At 33.0% G+C, this 15000-nt stretch overlaps 1 protein-coding gene across 1 annotated transcript in view; it reads right to left on the bottom strand.

Moving 5' to 3' along the window:
* Positions 1-15000, bottom strand: part of LOC137615020 (uncharacterized) — a 30938-nt gene that overhangs the window by 15395 nt on the left and 543 nt on the right. Inside the window, exons 2-4 of the mRNA XM_068344656.1 lie at positions 13617-13835; positions 3119-3349; positions 2399-2505 (exon numbers count right to left, since the gene is read on the bottom strand). Of these exons, the coding sequence (XP_068200757.1) occupies positions 2399-2505; positions 3119-3349; positions 13617-13835 (557 nt within the window). The remainder of the gene's footprint in view (positions 1-2398; positions 2506-3118; positions 3350-13616; positions 13836-15000) is intronic.

Here is a 15000-nt window from a genome sequence, read left to right as displayed (position 1 = left end):
ATACTTAAAAAAATTAAGTTAGCATTACTTGATAAGTGATAATTCTTCATTTACTATTAACGCGAGTCTTTACATTCTTTTTCTTGACCAATTTTCATCTAGACTCGGCAAACGATTTAAAATTTCTATTAACTTGTATATGATATATGTGTTTTTTTACTCAAAATTCTCGTATAGCCTTAATTCATAGCGATTATTTTTATTTCAATTTATTTTTTTCGTATAGATTACTTTAAACTTGTAACTACAGATGATCTATGCTTTTTCGTGGACTCTTTGTAATATACACATTTAATATTTTGCCATATGCTTCGTGTGCTAATGACCGTGGAATATTTCCAGTAGATTAAGTTTTGATAGATGCGTATGCGTTATGGACTGATAAGATGCAACAGTCAATATTCATGACACAGAAAACATCTTTGATAAAAGGGTAAAACAAAGGTTATAATATATATATATATATATATATATATATATATATATATATATATATATATATATATATATATATATATATATATACACGCATATATATACTCATATATATATATATATATATATATATATATATATATATATATATATATATATATATACATACCGTATATATATATATATATATATATATATATATATATATATATATATATATACCGTATATATATATATATATATATATATATATATATATATATATATATATTAAAAAGTAAAATGAATGCTACATTACCATATTATCATACATTCCTGCAAGTGTGAATAGTAAGAACTGTGTACTAGTTTTCCAGGGTTTTAATAATAACTTTTAAAAATATGATCAGTATTTAAATTGAAATGGCTTTTATTTTGATGTTCCTTCCGCCACGTTGGGTCATGGGCTCAATAATGATAGTCATTAGGTCACTTGTTTCATTGGCTACTACATAAAACAATCTAAAGCTGAATTACTTGAATCTCGTATAAAATATTCAGATGAAACCAAATATTTAAAGTTTCGTCTTACGAATAGGGGAACATTGCCTGTCTTGGTCTATCCACAATATATACAGAAGTGTTTGTCATGAAACCATTGTGCGAAAGGTCAAGATAAAATAAAAACCTGAATGTGGCTTGCATGTTCTTGGTAATAAAGCTTATGATGGAAGTAATTAAGATGTAGAATGGAGGTTCTAAATTTTGTATATAAAGGGTAATTGATTGAATGCAGTGAAAAGCTTATTTGATGAAAATAAAGCCTTTGTTGGAATAATTAGCTCTTAAGAATTACTGGTTCGGAGTAGAAAATGGGTCTGATAATGATTAGTGTTATTTCTCCACGGCCTGGAGTGACTCAAGATGCCAAAGACATGAAATTATAAGTCTAAAGTTATGTAATTAGATAATGGATTTTAAGGGCAGTGTAACGTGGTTGATGTTCGGTATGCTACTGTACTGACTGAGTGTAGTGAAGAGAAACTTAAAATTTTTCGAAAGAGTTTAATAACATTTGCAAGAGGAGAGAGTTGATAGCAGGGTAGATGTGAGCAACAGTAAGTGAAGATAGTGTAATCTAGAAACTGAAAATAAATATTGATTAGGGGGGGGGGGGAGTTAGCGGTGGCGTCGGAGAACGCAAGTGCTTAATTGTTGAGATACTGAGAAGTAAGTGTAATATGTGCTGTTAGGACAAATAAGGAGGTGAGTCATAGATTAGATGAAGGTTGTTGGGGGATTGGAAAAAGTTTTATTGAAGCCAAGATGGCAATGTATGAGAGAATATTTGAGATAGCTCATTTATGGAAGTTAATTGTAGATACGAAGAAATGTCATCTAGATCAGCATATGCGTATAGGGCAATCACAATATTTCACGGTGGGTTGGTCATGTCGAAAGAATGGAAGATAATTGATGCGAAAAAAGCTCTAATTTTGAAACGACATCAGAAAAGAAGAAAGATCGGGATAGGCGAAGATGGAGTGCAAGACATATATTTGAGGAGGGTAAAATAATTTGGTGTATTATGTTTCATATACAGGTAAATGGTGCAGTGTGTATAACGGGTTTATCTCGTTCTTCGTAAACCTTCTTTGTAGGTTTATGAGATGTTGATACCGAAAATTTCCTGTACTTACGTTGAATACATATTAAGATAATTTAAGATTTGAAATAGGAAAATAGTAGTGACACTTGTATGGGTTCTCTCTGAAATTCTTAGATTAAGGGAAAAGGTTTCATGGAGAGAAAATACATGTCCGGAGTGTAAACACAAATAATTTGTCTCTTCATAAGATATACAACTTGAAAAGGTATTTGTAAACGAATTGGAAAATAATTTAGCATTCCGAGAATGTATTCCTTCCTATAAGTATCCCCTGCATAATTCTGTTGAAAATGACATTTTGGAAGTCCCTCTTACCTGCACATCGTCGTGATGAATTTCTCCGGACGGGACGACGTTAAACAGACCGTCTACGTAGAATCCCTTGTCATAAAGCTCTGAGCAGTCCCTGGGAGGGTTGCAACCTGCAGGATATTATTTCATATGCAATATTGGATTTTTTTTTACTCGGTATTCTATAAAACTATTTCGTTTCTCAGACTTCCTGATGCATGCTTAAATGTATGATTCACTTGGTAAAACACTTTTATTAGTGAAAGGGTAATCATGATAGTAAACCAAAAGCTAATGATAAATTTATACCTCAAATCACAACTGACCTGACGAGAGGGAAGAAGTTAGAACCCTAATACTTAAACAGTAGCTGAAGCAGATTGTATTTTACACCTCGGCAGTGGGTTTTACCCAACCCACCAGTGACTCGTTCGAAATACCCCTTCTAAATAGGATGGAAACTAACATGTAATCATGTATGCAATAGAAGGAAATTTCTACCCCACTATAGGATCGAACTCATGATTTTCGATTGAGAGATCTTAAAAGGAATGACATAATACACGAGATGTGAAGCATACTTAAGAGACTCATCTCAGTTATTATGAAATTAATTTTTTTTCTTACTACTCTTATGACTAGTTGCTTATTTGGTAACGCACAAGTTTAACTATGGAAAGTCGTAAGTTCTATCTCGATGTGAAATAGAAATTTATTTCCATCAGAACAAAAAGAGCAACTAACCTGGGACACACATATCCAGGACATCTGTCCAAACTCCGGATCGGCAAGAGGACATTTGTACAGAACTGCCCGAAATCCACTGGAGGCCCGCTTGGCACTGCATGAAATAGGCTATGTCCTCCGGGGATCCATTTGCGTCATTCACCGTCAGCTTCGTTGCCATCAAATCCGAGTTATTGAGAGGTGTCGGTGTGCCGGTGCAGGGGTCTAAGGTAAACTCTGTGTCGACAACTACGAAAAAGCAATTTCAAAGTTTGGTGAAAAAATGATTAATATGGAAAAGTATATTTTGTCCAAAAATTGTTTTTACATGATAATTTGCGTTTGGAAAATAATTTTTTTGGGAAGAAGAAAAATTTCAGATTAGTGAGATAGGATTTTTAAAAATGTCTCGAATTGAAAGTATTGTCTACATCTTTTTTATTTAAAAAGATAAATGGACCACAGAAAGAACTTTATTGAAATTTTCTGTGTAAAGCTATATTATCTTATTGAATATTTTATTTCTATAACACTCCGATATGTAATTTACCTTTTTGTTGTACATTATATTTTATTTTTTTCTAAGTACTCATTTCAGGTAACATATGTTGGGCTTATCGGGTAAACCTAATTCAATGTTAGGAATATTTTCTCATTTCAGAATAGGATTGACAGGCCTTCTTCATGTGCACTTTGGATATCATCATCATCACCATTATTATTATTATTATTATTATTATTATTATTATTATTATTATTATTATTATTATTACTACTACTACTACTACTTGCGAAGCAACAACCCTAGTTGGAAAAGCAGGATCCTATAAGCCCAAAGGCCCTTATAGGGAAATAGCTCAATGAGTTAAGGATTAAGAAAATATACAAGAGAAGTTCAATAATAATAACGTTAGAATAATCTTTCATATTTTATAAACTATAAACACTTCAAATAGCAAGAGGAAGAGAAATAATATAGAATAGTATGCACGAGTGTACCCTCAAGCAAGAGAACTCTACCCCTAAGACAGTGGAAGAGCATGGTACATAGGATATGGCACTACCCAAGATAAGAGAACAATGGTTTGATTTTGGAGGGTGCCTACCCCAGAAGACCCGCTTCCCACAGCTAAAGTCTTTTTTACCTTTACCAAGAGGAAAGTGGCCACTGAACAACTACAGTGCATTAGTTAACCCCTTGAGCGAAGAACTGTTTGGTAGAGTATTGTTAGGTGTATGAGGACAGAGGAGAATGTGAAAATAATAGGCTATTCGGTGTATGTATAGGCAAAGAAAAAATGAGCTGTAACCTGAAAAGAGGATCCAATGTAATACTATCTGGCCAGTCAGAAGCCAGAAGCAAAGGGCGAAGAGCCATCCATCCAGGTATCCACTGCCCCCTAAGTATCCAGCACAATTTAGAATACTAGGCCAAGTTAGTAGGCTCATACCCGGAAAGCCGGACTCTGGAGCCTTTGGGTATTCTTTACATCATAATTCTAAAGTCCAGACTGCACAAGGGTTTAGGTATACAGTATTTATTAATGATAAAGCTAGACGACTAAAATTTTGAATATTTCAGAGATGTAATGCCTTTAAGGATAAGTTTTAGTAAGCCAAATTTTTGTGGCTTTCAGACATCCAGCGTCATTCGCGCTTTATGCTTGAAAGGGCAGATTCTAAAGCCGATTCATAACGCGATAATTTGAAGCTTTTGCGGTGCCCAGTCTTTGGAGCTTAATGCCAAGAATGTCAATTTTTTTTTCTTTTTTTTTTTTGTCAGAAATATAGCTTGGATAAATCTATCGAACTGCGTAAAGAAGGGCGATTTATGGAAAAAATAGATAACATACGTCATCCGATGTGGAATATGGATTTTGATTTTGAGAGACCTAGATAGCAAGCAAACTCCTACCTAGTCAGATGGTAATTTGGAATTAAGTAAATATCAGAATTACTATAATCTCTCGATTTGGACGTTAAATGGGGAAAGATATTAATATTTGGGATTGGCACGCCAAGTGGAAAATTATATTTTATTTAGATTGTATCGTTCATCAGAAAGTTTTAATGAGGTAATTTATATATCTTCGTTGTTAGGAAATAAAACGGACAGTTATGAATAGGGAAATTTATTTTTCTTAGATATTGGGAAATTATGTGGAAACTTATTAATAAGGAAATTTATTAATCTTTGTTATTAGGATATTAAGTGGACAGTTATTAACAGGGAAATTCATTTTTCTTTGATATTAAGAAATTGAGTGGAAAGTTATTAATAAAGAAAATTATTCATCTTTATCAGGAAAATAAGTGCAAAGTTATTAATAAGGAAATTTATTTATCTTTGTTGATGGGAAATAAAAAACTGGCAGTTATTAATGACGAAGTTTATTATTCTTTGTTGTTAGGAAATGAAGTAGAAAGTTATTAATAAGGAAATTTATTCGTGTTATTAGGAAATGAAGTGGAAAGTTATTAATAAGGAAATTTATTTTTCTTTATTATAAGGATATATTGTGGAAAGTTACTACGAAGGAAATTTATTTTTCTTTGTTATTAGGAAATTAAGTGGAAAGTTATCAATAAAGAAATTGATTCTTTTTTTTTATATCAGCAAATGAAGTGGACAGTTTTTTTTAATGAGGACTGTTTTAGTCTGGTATACATGTGAAAGTTTTAATTCTTTGGGATATAATCTATAATGGATTGAATCTTTGGGATTAAGACACTTAAGTGGAAATATGATAATGATGAAATGTATGAATCTATGAGATTAGGACATTAAAATGGAAAAGTTTTCGTGAGAAATATTAATTTCTGGTAGTAGGACATCAAATGTTGAGTTATTAATGAAGAATTTTATCAGCCTATGAATAAGGATGTTGTCTTATAGGGTGAAGGGACCTGGGTTTTAATGCAACTTATATCAAACTCAGCTATACAAAGAAAATAGTTCACGTTTGGACCTATCTTGTATATTTTCGAAATCAGTGTGGAAAAGTCACTTTATATGAAGAGGGAGACACAAGGATTTAAGAAGAATCCGCACTTGAATTTTATGGTACGGGGGGATTGAACATATTCTCTCTCTAGTTCACACCTTTCATGTTATTGCGGTCCACATTTTTGTGTATTTTCGGTAACTGTCTCTTGAATATGTTAATGATATTTTTGGCTGCCTGTCTTGTTGATTTTCTCAGAATTCATTGATATCGGGTTGGATGTCTCGTTGTCATTGGTCTGTAATAGTGATAATTTTGTGTTCAACAGTTTTTTATATATCGTCAGATAATTAAAATCATGTTGAAAAATTACGACTTCTCACAAAATTCAAACTGTTAGGTTGGTCAGGGCACCAACTACCCGTTTAGATACTATCGCTAGAGAGTTGTTGGGTCCTTTGACTGGCCAGACAGTACTACATTCCCTTTGCCTACACATACACCGAATAGTCTGGCCTATTGTTTCCACATTCTCCTCTTTCCTCATACACCTGATAACACCGAGATTACCAAACAATTCTTCGCTCAAGGGGTTAAATACTGCAATGTAATTGTTCAGTGGCTACTTCCCTCTTGGTAAGGGTAGAAGAGCATCTTTAGCCATGGTAAGCAGCTCTTCTAGGATAAGGACACTCCAAAATCAAACTATTGTTCTCTGGTCTTGGGTAGTACCATTGCTTCTGTACCATGGCCTTCCACTGCCTTGGATTCGAGTTCTCTTGCTTGGTGGTACACTCGGGCATGTTGATCTATCTTATTTCTCTCCCTCTTTTTTTTTTTAAGTTTATATAGTTAATATGTGTAGGATCTAATTTAATGTTGTTACTGTTCTTGAAATATTTTATTTTGATTGTCATTCATCTATTATAGTTTGTTTATTTCCTTGTTTCCTTCCTCACTGGGTTATTTTTCCCTGTTGGAGGCTTAGAGCTTATAACATCTTGTTTTTGCAACTGGGGTTATAGCCTAGCTCGTAATAATAATAATAATAATAATAATAATAATAATAATAATAATAATAAAGTATCAAAGTGGTCAAATTATCATGTTTTACCGGATCGTACTTTGCAAATGCAATATCTAGAAACTATTAGTAACTGCAATGGTTTGAGCACCTCAGGGAAAACCTATATACCTCTGGTCGTGCTATTAATGAGCTTTTGTATTTTTTTTTTAATAGTTTCAAAGTTATTACCGAAACCAACAGGTCTGTGTAGGTATTGGAATTCTGTAGAGTTTTCAATCTCCTGCATTTCTTACATCATTCAGTCTGCAAGGTTTCAATAGAAATAAATAACGTACTCTTGCCACGAGTTATGGCCTGCTTGGCCATTTCGTCATAAACAAAAGAAACTAGGAACTCCATTTAACAATATAATTGGATATTTACTGGTTACCGTGTTCAGAAATCATGACAAAGGGCCGTTGAACAATGTTTTAATGACGCAGAGTTCACTTTGCTTATCGATTACCACCAATTCCTTTCGTAAATTTCATTAAAGCTATTTTATCAGAGAACGAAAATAATGCGTTTTTTTATTCCTTGTAAACTTGTCTAATATTAATTGTTCAACGTTAATCGTTTTGAATGTGATTTATCATTGTTATTTATTATTAGTGTTATTGTCTATTATTATTGTTATTTTTAATGTATAATGATTAATTTCAAATCCTAATCCTGTCCTGCCATTTAACTCCCAGGATTAGAAATGAAACTATAAGAGATTACTAGAGGGCCATATGAGGATGAGATCATGATGAGGGGTAGATAGAGATGGATTGGGCATGCTCTTCGCATTCCCCAAGAGAGATTAGTTCACCAAACGTTCAGCTGTGTTCCACAAGGCACTAGCAAAGTTGGAAGACCCAGGCCTACATGGCTGAGGACTATGAAGCGGGAAGTAGGAAATGATGAATGGAGAAGTTTTGAATTAAAAGCTCAAGATAGAGACGACTGTCGAAATTTAACCGAGGCCCTTTGTTTCAGTAGGCGTAGGAGGAGGAGATGATTAATGATTAATACGGAACAAAAATGAATCATTAATATGGTGGGCAAACCTCCACAAATCACAATGACGGTACGTGGTACAAAGTATAGAAATCGGAAGTATTTTGTACCACTAAGGAAAATAACGAACATTTGCATAATTAAAAGATATTTTCGGAATAAGTATAAGGCCACTAAATGTAGTTTTAATGTAGAATTAGTCTCTTAAATCGGTATGCCACATCCTTAACAAAGCTGGGAAAATTATTGATTTGTCCAGCTGGTGTCACGACAGTAGCGAAATACACTATGTTCCACTTTGAGTTTCTCATTCATTACTATCTCGCTGCTATAAACTGCTTTATTCACGGGATTATAATGGTTCATGCTTTATTTTGGTAGTCATTATACTCATGCATTTACTTTTTCTTGGCGTCGACATTCTTTACTTTTTGCTGGTTTATCGTTGCGCTGTGATGTATCAACTACGAATATAAGGTATTTAACTGTCTGTTCATGACTTGTTATCTTATCCAGTAGTTTTTCACTTTATTCAAAATTCATCCTCGCCAATCTTTTTTTTTTTCTTTTTTTAAATTTTTTTTTGCATCACTCTGCACATAAAGATATTAAAAATCATGGAGACATAAAGCATCCTTAAACTTTTAAACCAATCCAGTTACTTTTTAATCAGCATGTTATACCTGAGGTTTCACTTCCATCACTCTCAAATACCAGTTTTATGTATATCATCTTTTCATTATCATCCAAATAAATTCTTCTCTCTCCATTCTATCACGAGCTCTTTGTAGGACCTTGTATTCAAGTTCCAACCTGTCTCCATTAGTTTCAGTTGTCTCGCATAATCGCATATATATATGCATATATATGTATAATATATAGTTATATGTATATATACACTTACATTCACACACACACATACACACACAAATATATATATATATATATATATATATATATATATATATATATATATATATATACACATACATACATACACACACAACGTATTAGTCACTTCAATAATTGACTTTTAACTGCGGAATCACGGATGAATAGCTTGAATAGTAAAAGAGCTAAAATATTAGTCATTAACATGCACCTACATAACTAATTAGCAGCTTGTCATATCTACTAAAACACACTGTATCATTCAACCAATGCCATTCCTTTCCAATTAGTCTTTTAAGCCATCCATCTAATCCTTTAATCTTTTTACATGACTGTACTACTACAAAATACTCTGGTCCATTGTTTTACCCCTTCTTTTGTGTATCTCCAAGTTTATCACCTTATCAGTTATTCTTATCCTATATATCTGACAGAAACAGTTAATCTCAACAGCTTCAACTAATCTATTTCCTTCACATTCAATATCTGCTCTTCACTTTCTTAAAGGAGAGTTGGGTATACACTCCTTTCATACATTCCGACTTTACTTCCACTAAAGAAATTAGTCTCTTCGAAATGTTTGCACATATCTTTCTACCTTTTTTTCATTTATTCTGTGATTTGCCTCCTCTTTCATTTTATCATTGTGCCTTATATATACTCCCGTGTACCTATAGTATATAGATAAGTCACTTCCATTTTTTCTCCATTTCTAATCAACATTCATTACTGATTTTTCTTTCTCACCATTTATTCTCATCACCGTGGTTTTACTCTCATTTACTCTCAGCTTTCTTCGCTTCTAAACACTTTGAAATTTGTTATCAACTGTATCCAATCAGTACATTATCATCTGCAAACAACTTTTCTACGATCTTAACTATTATTTATACCACAATTTTTCTATCCATCATGGTGTTGAACAGCCATGGAGACAACTCTCCTAATATTACATAAGACAGTCGTCTCCTTACATATACATTCCAATTAGCTTCTATTAAAAAAGCTTTTTAATGGTTCTCAATTACCTATCTCTTATACCATACTCTTAACACCCTCTACATTTGATTTCTATGGATTGTATGTATTTTTTTGGCTCATTTATGGTACTTGCAGCTTTTCCCTTTGTTTTAAAACTTATTACATAACCCTGCTATAACGAACACTTGATCCAGGACCCCTATCTATCCCTACAGCGTTCTTCACCTAGTATTCCTTCTATCGCCTGTCTTATTCTCAATTAAAATTCTACCATACACCTTCCTTGGTACATCAAGTAATTTTATGCCCATGTTGCTCACATCACCGTTACAATTACTGTGTATAACAGGACAGTTATTCATTTTGCTGAAACCTTTCTATAATTTAGACATGACTAACAAACCTTGGTCAGCCTTTAATCAAAATCTCACTACTGTATTGCAGCACTTCAATTGTAATCCTATCAACTCCTGGTGTCTTTCGTTTTTTCAATAACTTATCGTGTATCTTACATCCTCAATAGTAGAGTAGTTCCAAAATAATTGTCAACTATATAATGATTCTTTCACTCACCTCTACGAGGTTACATCTCTTCTTTTCTTCACATTAAAGAAATCATTAAGGTACCCTCTCAGTCAACCCACGACTACATTTCCTTTGAACTGCATATCTCCACTTACATCCTGTATTCTGACACAACACACCAGTGTGTCTGGTTCGATTTTATATAAAATTGATTACCCTCCTGATTTTTGAAAGATATACTTTCATTGTAGACTTGCACAACCTGCACTTCGCATAGTTAAATGCTGTTTAAAAGGATTTGTAGGTGCACGTGTGCCATGCACATATTTCTCAGTGTGTTTTGAATTTCTCGCTTAACATCATCATCATAAATACTTGATCACTCATACCTCTTCCTTGTCTACTACCACACTCTTCTTCTTTTACCAGTTCTTTTGTTATCTCTCCTACCTTCATTATCAAACTCTTATAAAATAATTCTCCTGGTTTACTAAGTTCATGTATACCCTATAATCCTTGTAGTAGTTTGTATACCTTTATTCCATTTTCCTTTGCCACATTTAACTCTTAAGGCTAGCACACGGTCCATCTTGCAAATTTATAGATACATACCTGCTGTGTCTTCCTTTATATTAAGATGATTTCCTATATATTTTGGAACCGGTCTATTTTGAGGAAATGTTTTTAATTATTTTATTCTGTCGTATTTTGAATATTGTTTTATCTCGTCTTCAGTAGAAGACTTTCATCTTAAATTGTTGGCCAAAAACGTACAGTCTACCACATTCTTTATCCCTGATTTAAATACTAGAACTGTATCTTATTTAACACATTGTGCATGTTTTGTAAGAATTTTCATATTATTATTCATCTTCTCCTACATCTATTGACGCAAAGGGCCTCGGTTAAATTTTGCCAGTCGTCTCTATTTTGAGCTTTTAAATCAATACTTCCCCATTCGTCATCTTCTACTCACGCTTCATACTCCTCAGCCACCCGTTGAGATGATACTGCTAGAGAGTTATGGGTCCTTTGACTAACCAGACAGTACTACATTGAATTCTTCCATCTGGTTACGGCTCATTTTGTCTTTACTTACACATACACCGAATAGTCAGGCCTATTCATTCCACATTCTCCTCTGTCCTGATACAACTAACAACACTGAAATTACCAAACAATTTTTTTCACTCAAGGGGTTAACTACTGCTATGTAATGGTTCAGTGGCTATTTTCCTCATGGTAAGGGTAGAAGAGACTCTTTAGCTATGGTAAGCAGCTCTGTTAGGAGAAGAACACTCCAAAATCAAACCATTGTTCTCTAGTCTTGGGCAGTGCCATAGCCTCTGTACTACGGCCTTCCACTGTTTTGAATTAGAGTTCTCTTGCTTTTTAGGGTACACTCAGGCACACTATTCTGTCTTTATTTCTCTTCCTCTGGTTTTTGAAGTTTTTATAGTTTATATATGAAAGATTTATTCATATGTTGTTACTGTTCTTAAAATATTTTATTTTAATTTCTAGTTACTTCTCTTGTTGTTTATTTCCTTATTTCCTTCCCACACTTGGCTATTTTCCCTGTTGGAGCCCTTGGGCTTATAGCATGCTGCTTTTCCAACAGGCAAGTAGTAGTAGTAGTAGTAGTAGTAGTAGTAGTAGTAGTTGTAGTTGTAAAAATAGTAATAATAATAATAATAATAATAATAATAATAATAATAATAATAATAATAATAATAATGATGATGATGACAACTAGATTCTCATTCATAGGAACAACAGGCTCAACACTATTATACAATTGTGACTAATTCAAGTTCAAAATCTTGATATTTTATATAAATCTTACACGAGTATGACACATCAGGGACAGGCTGCTCAGTCTTCACTGCTTATGAAATCAAGGCATGATCAGATGTCTCAACTGGAGAACCAACCTTACTTGTTATAACGCCAGGGGAGTCGGTGTATACGAGGTACAAAGGTACCAGACCTGTGAGTAGCTTCACTTATGGTTTGGTCACTGCCTATTTCAGAGGCAAAGTCCCAAGCTCTTAATCCATGGCGATTGATATGAGAAACAAAATTTAACTATTCCTTATGGCGAACATTGAAGTCACCAACAAAAACAAAAGAGCATTTGTATCATCATCATGTATGCCTGCCACAAACCTTTATAACCCGAATCTGATGACATCCTTGTTCATACCAAGGCTTATGAGAAGCAGGGTGCTCTATCCTAATATACACCACCAGTTCCCTGGGCCCAGGAATTGCATCCCGTTTGAAAGTTATTGGCTTCTTAAAACCAGTTTTATAAGGAGCTCAGATGAATCTCTCATATTAGAAACTAAAGTTAACGAGCACAAAAGACTATCATACTCTCGACGCAACTGTAAGGTCTTGAATATTTGCATGCAGACCACGAATATTGTAGATGACACTGACGAAGTCTAGGACTTATTACAGACCATCCTTTGTATTCAGGTCTTTCCAGACTCTACCATCCACCACGTAGAACTGGGCATGTAGCTAATTATGTCTCGTCATTTTTTTTTTAAGATTCAGTACTATTTAGTATTTTAGGAGTTTTATTACAACTGTGATCAAACAGTAGAATGATTTTCGTAATTAGATATAAATCTCTGGAACTTAAAAAGTTCAATCTTCTTACACACATTTTTGTCGTTGAATAGGTTGACTCGAGACTCGTTTCATAGTTTATTGCTCCATATTTATGAAGGATCCTTATTTATCGTAATGTTTGTTCGTTATTTGTCTTATACTTGTTTATTCTTGAATTCTCCATTTTTTCTGTTCCTGGGTATTTTCACGATTGTACTTTGCTAACCAGGGTTGCTTATCGACAAGTCTTACAGCCTTCATAGCTTTAGACCTTTTCATTCTTTGGTCTTCCTGATCGTGTACACACACACACAGACCTTCCTGATCGTGTACACACACACACACACTCACATACCTTCTTGATCGTGTACACACACACACTCACAGACCTTCTTGATCGTGTACACACACACACTCACAGACCTTCTTGATCGTGTACACACATACACACTTCCTTAGATATTAACGCAATAAACCTACTAACCTGTGCTGGAACAGTTCACCTGTTGGCCTGGGCTAAAGTTTTCCCCTTTACATTCGGCTACAAAGACCCTTCCATATCCTGTCGAAATGAAAGGATCGGTGCCTGGACACCCAAGAGCCACTGCCGTGTTATCGATGATGGTCTGGGAGACGACAAGGTTGTCAGTAGGTGGGGTCAAACCTTCGCAATAAGAATGTACGTCCACTATCCTGGTTAATGCTGAAAAAAGGAGAGGAGAGATTTGAGTTCAATTGAGATATCCGAACGATTGATTTAGATATGTCACTCAGAATCTAACAGTGCCTTTGATTTTGTAATTGCGTTGTTTGTTTTTGAGCAATGTCTGCAATTTATTTTTCTTTCTCTAATTTATGGTAGATTACCATAATTTGAGAATAATAAGGTTTTTATCAAAATCGGAAAAAGATGATAAATACTAAAAATCATCCCCTTTTAGTATATTTAGATACAAACCAAACCTGATCTTTTGTTTGAATTTAAGTTGTATATTATAATGTATTTATTAGTAATTCTTCATACTGTATAAAGATGGCTAACTGCTTTTACAAATTTTTCGGTAGATATCGCAAAATATTATAAATGTTAATATGACACCACAGAAACCAGTGAATCACATCCTTAAGAAGTCAGAATCTAATATGATATATCTGTATCTGGGCTTTTAATTAACTGACCAAAAACAGCCATTTCTTGAGATAGAATTAGTTTTTTTAAGTCTAAGGATGTTTTTCTTATTTACTAATATAATTAATATATATGTGTATATATATACATATATATTTAAATATATATTTATATATATATTTATATATATATTTATATATATATATATTTATATATATATATATATATATATATATATATATATTTATATATATATATATATATATATATATATATATATATATATATATATATATATATTTATTTATATATATATATATATTTATTTATATATATATATATTTATATATATATATATTTATATATATATATATATATATATATATATATATATATATATATATATATATATATATATATATATATATATATATATATATATAGATTTTAACTATTAAACGGCTGTAACTACAGGTATCCTGATGCCAGACTGGCCACAAAGATTCGATTTTGAAAGTTATGATTCCACAATATTCAAAATTTACATTGAGGTTCTTTTCTAACGGGGTTTTAATTGTCAAAATGATATCACAGATTCTTATGAGACGATGCTGTTGCATTTGGAATAGCCATTAAAATTCTTGTGTCAGTAATGTAACTAACAAAATGATCTTAGCTATTCTCATGTTATAATAGTTGCACTCAAAATGGCCGCTTCAGTTTTAAATTACCTTGCTTT

The sequence above is a fragment of the Palaemon carinicauda genome, chromosome 21 (genome assembly GCF_036898095.1).
Source record: "Palaemon carinicauda isolate YSFRI2023 chromosome 21, ASM3689809v2, whole genome shotgun sequence".
NCBI lineage: Eukaryota > Metazoa > Arthropoda > Malacostraca > Decapoda > Palaemonidae > Palaemon > Palaemon carinicauda.
The sequence above is the reverse complement of the archived record's forward strand: the minus strand, read 5'-3'. Positions and strand labels throughout refer to the sequence as shown.